This window comes from Nicotiana attenuata, unplaced genomic scaffold (assembly GCF_001879085.1).
Source record: "Nicotiana attenuata strain UT unplaced genomic scaffold, NIATTr2, whole genome shotgun sequence".
Taxonomy (NCBI): Eukaryota; Viridiplantae; Streptophyta; class Magnoliopsida; order Solanales; family Solanaceae; genus Nicotiana; species Nicotiana attenuata.
In genome coordinates this window covers 1-8,667 of record NW_017676170.1, presented here as the reverse complement: position 1 = coordinate 8,667, position 8,667 = coordinate 1, and the positions used below count along the sequence as shown (strand labels likewise).

The 8,667-nt window shown below is 37.4% G+C and overlaps 1 protein-coding gene across 1 annotated transcript; it reads left to right on the top strand.

The window, feature by feature from the left end:
* Positions 1-4,599: 4,599 nt before the first annotated feature.
* Positions 4,600-6,273, top strand: LOC109220814. The gene has a single exon (XM_019385280.1). It carries the CDS (start codon positions 4,600-4,602, stop codon positions 6,271-6,273), a length of 1,674 nt encoding a protein of 557 aa, XP_019240825.1.
* Positions 6,274-8,667: the final 2,394 nt, after the last annotated feature.

Below are 8,667 nucleotides of genomic sequence, written 5' to 3'. Positions count from 1 at the left end.
CTTACTAAGAGCTCGGTACTCAGCCTCATCAGAAGAAAGGGAGACAACTGGTTGCTTCTTAGCCTTCCAACCAATGAGAGAATCCCCCAAAATAATGCAAAACCCAGTGACTGATCGCCGAGTGTCTGGGCAAGCAGCCCAGTCACTGTCACCGAAGGCAGACAAAGAAAGGGATGGAGAATTGCCATAGAACACTCCAACATCAGAAGTACCTTTGAGATAGCGAAGTAAATACAAAGCAGCCTTCATGTGGGAAGTACAAGGGGCCTGCAGGAACTGGTTGAGATGTTGGACAGCAAGCAGAGGTCAGGCCTCGTGTGAGTCAAAAAATTCAACTTTCCCACCAAGCTTCTATAAGTGTCAGGAGAAGGCAGAGGGTCACCCATGGGAGCCTTGAATTTAGAGTTCAAATCCAAAGGACAAGTCACAGGAGACACCATATCACAATTGTATTCATGAAGTAGATCTCTGATATACTTACTTTGATGTAGTAATAATCCAGAAGGAAGATATGCCACTTATATGCCAAGAAAGTAGTTAAGAACACCCAGATCCTTGATTTTGAACTGATTGTCCAAGAAGAGTTTCAAAGCATAGATTTCTTCCAAATCATCACCAGTAAGTATTATATCATCCACATAAATGGCAAGAAGTACAGTTGAACCACCTGATCTTCTAATGAAAAGGGATTAGTCATTCAAAGAATGGAAGTAACCCCTAGAACACAAAGCATGAGACAGCTTGGCATACCATTGCCTAGATGCTTGTCTCAAACCATACAAAGATTTTTTAAGGTGACAAACCAAATTAGAAGACTGACCAGATGAAGTAACACTCTCAACAGACAAACTAGGGGGCAATTTCATGTAGACCTCCTCATCCAAGTCTCCATGCAAAAATGCATTATTTACATCAAGTTGAAACATAGACCAATTCCTTTTTACAGCCACAACAATGAGACATTTAACAGTAGAAAATTTGATGACTGGGGAAAAAGTTTCAGTAAAATCTACACCCTCCACCTGTGTATCACCCCTAACAACCAACCTAGCCTTATATCTTTCTATAGACCCATCAGCCTTACATTTTATCTTATATACCCATTTACAACCTATGGGTTTCTTGCCAGGAGGTAACTCAACAATGGACCAAGTATCATTAGCCTCAAGAGCCTCAAATTCCTTTCTCATGGCCTCTTGCCAAGCTGGAATAGAAGCTGCCTGATGATAAGAGTGGGGTTCCAGGCCAGCAATGCTAACTGAACTTTGAGAACATAAGGGAGAAGAACTGGAGCCACATAGAGAAGGAGGCAAACTGCAAACATACTGTTGAAGATGACTAGGAGTAACATGATTTCTGGAGGATCTCCTAACAGGAGCTGGAGACAGACTAGGGGCAATAGGAGGAGCAGGAGGAGGTTCAAGGATAGGGGCAGAGTGAGGAACAGACACAGGAGAAAGAATAGGAGAAGAAGAGGGAGAAGCAATAGGTGTTGAGGATGAGACATGATCAGGTTCATGAGAAGAGGTGTAATGAAAGTCATCAGAAAAGAAAGGAACAGAAGAAGAAGGTGATGTAGTAGTAACAGATTAAGGAGAGACTGAGGCAAAAGGAAAGATACCCTCATGAAACACTACATCTCTAGAGATAAAGGTTAGTTTAGAAGCTAGGTTGTAAAGTTTATAACCTTTCTTAGCCAAGGGATATCCCAGAAAAACACAAGGATCAGCTCTAGGTTGAAACTTGTCCTTGTGACACTTAGGATTTGTGGAGAACCACAAGCAACCAAGGTTCTAATATGAGCATATGAAGGGGGTTTCCCAAAGAGTAATTCAAAAGGAGTTTTATTGGCAAGCAACTTGAATGGGAATCTATTAATGAGGTAAGTGGTAGTGAGGACACAATTACCCCAAAATTTAATAGGTAACTTGGATTGAAAAAGTAAAGCTCTAAAGGTTTCCAACAAATGGCTATGCTTTCTTCGACTACCCCATTTTATTGTGGTGTGTGTGGACAAGATGTTTGGTGAATAATGCCATTGTCAACAAAGAATTTGCCAACAAGAGCACCAGACCCAAGTTCAAGAGCATTATCACTTCTAACAGTTTGAATGCAAGTTTGAAATTGTGTTTTGACCATGGCAACAAAAGCTTTAATCAGAGGAAAAGCATTACTTTTAGACCCCATAAGGTGAGTCCAAGTAGCTCTAGTGAAATCATCTACTATAGTCAAAAAATATTTGCACCCATTGTAGGTATGAGTGCTATATGGTCCCCAAGTATCCACATGGACAAGTTGGAAGGGACGAGAAGTTTTGATGGAGCTATTAGGAAAGGGTATTCTAGGTTGTCCAGCTAAGGGACAGATACAACAAGTAAAAGACAGTTTGGAGGAAAATTTGCATGGAATGGATGAAATATCCTTCATTCTGACAAAGGGAATATGCCCAACCTATTATGCCATAAAATCTCCATTTTATTCAAATCAGAGTGGTATGTACAATGATTATCAGTAACAATAGCAGCCAATGGAGAACGGTATTTACAATTGGAAGACATACAAGTAGAAGAACAAGTAGGAAAACTATTACAAGCAGCAGCAAGAACAGTAGACACTACTAGAAAAATGTTATTTTCTGACCGAAATTTGCGATTGAATATATAATGGTCGCTAATGCGACTAAATTTGCGACCGCGGTAGTCGAAGTATAATTTTAATTTTATTATCTATTTTTGTAAAATAATATTGACTGCTATTCCGACTAAAGTAGTGGGAGAACAACGCGAGAAATATCCCTCCTTTACATTTGCGACCAATTCAGTCGCAAAGTAAAAAGTCAAAAAATAGTTGACCAAATGAACTGACTGCGTCGGTCAGAAATATAAAATTTAAACAAAAAAATATATATATATATATATATATATTTGGCACTTTGTGACCGCGGTAGTCGGATACCCAAATTAAAAATTAGAGACCAGATTCCAATTTCCCCAATTTCTTTTTCCTCAATTCAGCGACCTCTCTCTCTCTCTATCTTTTTCCTCTCTACTTTATCTTCCACTGACCATCGACTGACGGAGGCAAATACTGGTTGGAGACGGCGGCAAACGGTAGTTGATGACGGCAGGCATCAGTGCGAAAATCTATAAAGTTCCCTCTTCTCGGTTAGTTCCTCTCTTTCTTATAACCTAGAAACTTTGTGGGTTTAGTCATATAGTAAAATTTCGAATTTCTTAACAAATCATGTCACTTGCATGTGTATATATCAGTTAAAGAAGTAAAAAACATATTGTAATTTTGCTTCCACCATACCTGTGCTTGAAATTCTTTTCAACCGAGCAAAAGAGTATAGCATGTGCCTTTTAATTTCATCGATTCCGTATGAAGTTTTCTTCCTTATTTAAGGTGAACTTTTGAAGCATTATTTCTATGTTTTCTCTTCAACATTAACATACAGAATTAGTGGAATGAATGTGTGAATTTGATTTTGCTTCTTTCAGCCGGCTCTGTACTCGAATTTTCTCTGAATTTCCAGAAAATTCATAGTATCTGTGAGTTAAAAACTTAAAGCTTTTTCTTATCTTGAATATATCGATTAAGCTTATGTTCATACCAATGTTCTGCAAATTAAGAAGAAGCTTCTAGTAACTTCATTGTTGTTGACCTCAACCTGTTGTTTTCTTGGAAACTGATTTCTGAGAATATGTTTATGGAGATGTGTTTAGGATGTATCTCAAAGCGTTTGATCTTATCTCAAAGTGTTTATCTTCACAAACTTGTAGTCGTACTTGAGAAGTAGTAGCTTAGTAGGAGAGCTTTAATTTGGTAGCTGTAGTTTCAGTTATAGAATATAGCTTTGGGTAAATTGTGATGGTATCAGTAATATTTATATATATTTTAGTGTTATGGATTTTAAACTCTATTATAGCAACAAATAAATTTTTAAAAAAAAGACAGAGTGATGCATGGGCCATATGGTGATAGCGGCGGAGCTAATATATATATATATATATATCTTAAGTCATGATCTGTGTCTCCACAAACAATTTTTGATAATTCATTTGCATAGGGAACATATTGTTGATATATAACACATAATGGTTGTTGAAGTCTTGAATATTATAGGATGGCCACAAAATATATTTATGTTGTTGAAAGAACCAATTTTTTTTATAAGTAAATTGTTTGGCATCATACTAAGTAATATATATTATTTTAAATATCTTGGATTTATTTGTGTAGATGGAGCTTGCATATCGTAGATAGATGTATAATCGGACTTATCCTAATCGTAGTGGATTGAGGGAGGAATTTATAGAAGGGGTTGCTGAATTTGTGGCTAAAGCGAAAACACTTCATGAATTTCTCAATGAAGGGATGATTAGGTGCCCTTGTGTCAAATGCAAGGGTGCAAAGTTATTACATCCAGATGTTGTTAAAGTTCATCTTTATAAAAAAGGATTTATGGAAAACTATTACGTGTGGACTATTCATGGAGAGGATGTTGCTAGTGTTGATAACGTCGATTTTTAAAAATTTTTTGGTAGCGAGGGTAGCCCATTAGCAGAGAATAATACTAAAAATTCTCGATTCAGTGAAATGGTTAGGGATGCTTTTGTGATGCACCCGGAGGCTCAGTCTGAACCAAATGAGGATGCTAAGCGCTTCTATGAACAATTACAGGAAGCAAGTCATCCATTGTATGAAGGCTCAATGCATTCTAAGTTGTCTGTCGCAGTTAGATTATTAAGTATTAAATCGGATTCAAGTATTTCTCAAGCGGGAATAGACTCTATCATTTGCCTTATGAATGAACTTAATCCGAATAAAATTGACCTACCCAAAGATTTCTACACAGCAAAGAAATTGGTTTCTAAGTTAGGACTTTCATCAGAGAGGATTGACTGTTGTGAGAAAGGTTGCATGTTATTCTATAAGGATGATGCAGCCTTAGAAAATTGCAAATTTTGTAACCAACCTCGTTACAAAAAAGTCATAAATTCAAAAAGCAAGAAGGTTCCAGTTAAGGCGATGCATTACTTACCCCTTATACCTAGGCTAAAGAGGTTGTATGCATCAATGAGCTCTGCTCCTCATATGAAACGGCACTATGAAAATAGAAGGCCACCTGGTATTCTGTGTCATCCGTCAGATGGAGAAGCATGGAAGCATTTTGATAGGGTGTTTCCGGATTTTGCTAGTGAACCAAGAAACATTAGGTTGGGTTTATGTGCAGACGGATTCACTCCCTTTTCCGTCTCTGCTGCACCATATTCATGTTGGCCAGTTTTTGTTACGCCGTATAATCTTCCTCCTGAGCTGTGTATGACAAGTCCATATTTGTTCCTAACTTGCATTGTTCCAGGTCCGCGCAATCCGAAAAGTTTGATTGATGTATACATGCAACCTTTAATTGACGAGTTAAAGTTATTGTGGCATGAAGGTGTGGAAACATATGATATATCAACTAAACAAAACTTCAGATTGCGTGCTGCTTTGATGTGGACTATAAATGATTTTCCTGCTTATGGAATGTTGTCCGGGTGGTCGACTGTAGGAAAGTTAGCTTGCCCAACTTGTATGGAAGACACAAAAGCATTCACGTTGAAACATGGAGGAAAGAATACATGGTTTGACTGCCACCGTCGATTCTTGCCTATAGATCACGAGTTTAGGAGAAATACTAGTGCATTTATGAAGAACCAAACTGATTTTGAGGAGCCACCGTCACCATTGTCGCCAGAAGAAATTTGGAACAGAGTTAGGTTTCTACCAAAGGTAACAGAGTCTCCAATGTCTAATAAGATACCTGGTTATGGTGTTACGCACAATTGGACTAAACAGAGCATATTTTGGGAGTTACCTTATTGGAAGCATAATCTTCTTCGGCATAATTTGGATGTCATGCATATCGAGAAAAACTTTTTTGACAACTTGTTTAATACAATAATGGATGTCAATAACAAGACAAAAGATAACTTGAAGGCTAGGATGGACTTAAAGGAATATTGTAGGCGAAGTGAGTTATACCTGACATACTTGAACAACAAGATTCAGAAGCCCAAGGCCAGTTACACATTCACTTTGGATGAGAGAAGAGAGATTTGTGATTGGGTTAAGAATTTGAGGATGCCTGATGGATATGCGTCAAACTTATCCAGGTGTGTTGACATGAAAGAAGGGAAGTTGACGTCTATGAAGAGCCATGATTGTCACATTTTCCTCGAATCTTTGATGCCTATTGCATTCAAAGCCTTGCCTGATAGAATATGAAAACCCATTACTGAGATAAGTTTATTTTTCAAGGAGTTGTGTTCTAGCACATTAAAGGTGGAGAACTTAGCTTACATGGAGAGTAACATTTGCTTAACTTTAAACAAGCTGGCGAAAATTTTTCCTCTTGGGTTTTTTGTTGATCGGCTTAAAACTCTCCTTTATAAAGCTCGAGAGAAGAGCGAGAAGCCCGGTTGGATGCTAAAAGACTTTTGGGATAGACTTATTGTGATATGGGCTTCTGAAGAATTTAAGAAGAGGAGCAATGCTGCAAAGGCTGCCCGAGCCTCCAATACGGGTGGCTCATTGCACACTGGGGGTTCAATTAGTATGGAGACCCATCGAAGGAGAATGGTAACTTTCTTATTATATTTGTTTTGATTTTAACTAGATGCAATTGAACTTTATCTAACTTAATTTTTTTTTTGCAGGAAAAGGAAAAAGGGAGAGTTGTGACTTATGCTGAGGTCTTTGAGGACAAGCATTTGAAAAAGAAAAAGGATGGGACAACAGAATGGGTCGAGCTGCGTGCTGCAAGAGTATATGTAAGATCCTTCTATTTCCTTTTTGTCTCTTCTTCTTTCTTCTTCTACTTCTTTGAAGTGCTTAAAATTAAAGACAATGGAGATAGATTATTAAATTCAGAGTTAAAAGTTCTGTCTACCTGATAAACAATCGACACATAATCAATAGCCAGGATTACAAATGAGGATCTGGGGGGAATCATCTCCGGTTGCTCAAACTTACAAATCTGTAAGCCTGGGTAGTGCCAAGCCTGCTCGAAGCTAAGGCACGGCTCAAGGGACCACAAAATAAGAGAATATTAATGTTATATATGTTTCCAATGATAATAGCTTCTGTAACGAGTAGAGAAGAAGGCAATAGTCAGTAGGTAAAGATATGGTATTGTTGACGTGGAGTAGTACACGCCATAACCAATTGAAAAATAAGAACACGACAGATTGATTATTATTTTATTGTACGAGGTGAGAAGAATGGCTGGTGAAATAGTAGATGATCCACAAACATCATTATTGGCTGAGAGAAATGGAATCTTGAATTTTGTTATAGATTTTAATTTCTATCTGACTTGGTTTTTCTGATTTGGGTATGGTTCATTTGTGTAGTTCTATACTCTGATGATATTATTGGGAAAAAGGGAACAAAATGGAGTGCGGCGGCGCATATAATAACAGGGGTTATAGGGGCAGGGGTGTTATCACTCACTTTGCAATTAGTACTAGTTCTTACTTCTCATTCTGGAACTAAGAGTGAATTGAATTATTTTGTAAACAGAATTTTAATTGAGTAAAAATTGACTTTTCAACATGAGTATGGACTATCATTGCTACTTTAAACATTATTTGATCTGTGAATAGATACTGTAATTTACTAAGGACCAACAAAATGCTTTGCCAGAACACTTTGTTATAGTCGTCAGTAAGCCTGGGTAGTGCCAAGCCTGCTCGAAGCAAGGTTAAGATCGTTTGCATTTAGCCCTTCATTCAAAAGTTTAACGAGGCTCAAAAGATTTTATGAATGCAACTGTGAGCATATTCAGGTACTCTGTTTGGATAGCTGATGGACTACTTGATAATGGAATCTTGATACAAGTCCTAAGTTCTTTCGTGTTTCCGGCTTAAACTTTTGTTAAGTAGAGCGCCGGAGTATGGAGGTTGCTACCATGTTAAAACTAGGGTGGAAAATCTGTTCTTAGTTTTGGACTGGTTGAGTATTCCAAATGAGAGGATGAAAGTGCTTAGTTTGGTTGGAAAAATCTGTGCAAATATTGTGTTTACATTTTCTTGGTTTACTTACATAGATAGATTAGTTAGTGTGTACAGATTAGACCTCTATATACTACTTATCTGTGACAATGGATTGAACTTAGTATATATATATATATTTTTTTTAAAAGACTTTCATCTATACTTTATATATCTAGAGCTGGAAATAAATGAATCAAGTATAGCTGCCAACTTCAATGTACATCCTATATGTACTAGTAAACGAATTTTGAAGCTATCCAAACAGAGTACCAAAAGTTTCAAGAATAATCTTTGAGTTTTAAGCCCCTTGCAAGCTAATTCCAGTGTCTGTAAGTACTCTTTTTGGTGTAGAATTTCAGCGCCATAATTTGCTCTAAAAAGCATGGCATTGAAACGAGTAAAGGCGGATGGAACAACTTTGAGGATATGGAAGAGGAAAGATTCAGCATCAGCAAGCCTTGTAGGGTCTCCTTCAAATGCAAGAATTTCTAATTCTTCTTCTTTTGTTGGGGATATTCTGCCCAGTTTCTCTAGAGTTTCTATCCAGTTTTTACCTTGCACCATTTCCTTGTTTATGTGTGTGTTTGTACTTTTATAGATACATGCTTCATCAGAAAACTGTAAA

What these genes read in the sequence shown, in the direction of transcription:
- LOC109220814 (XM_019385280.1), top strand. Translation starts at nt 4,600, where the DNA reads ATGGTTAGGGATGCTTTTGTGATGCACCCGGAGGCTCAGTCTGAACCA.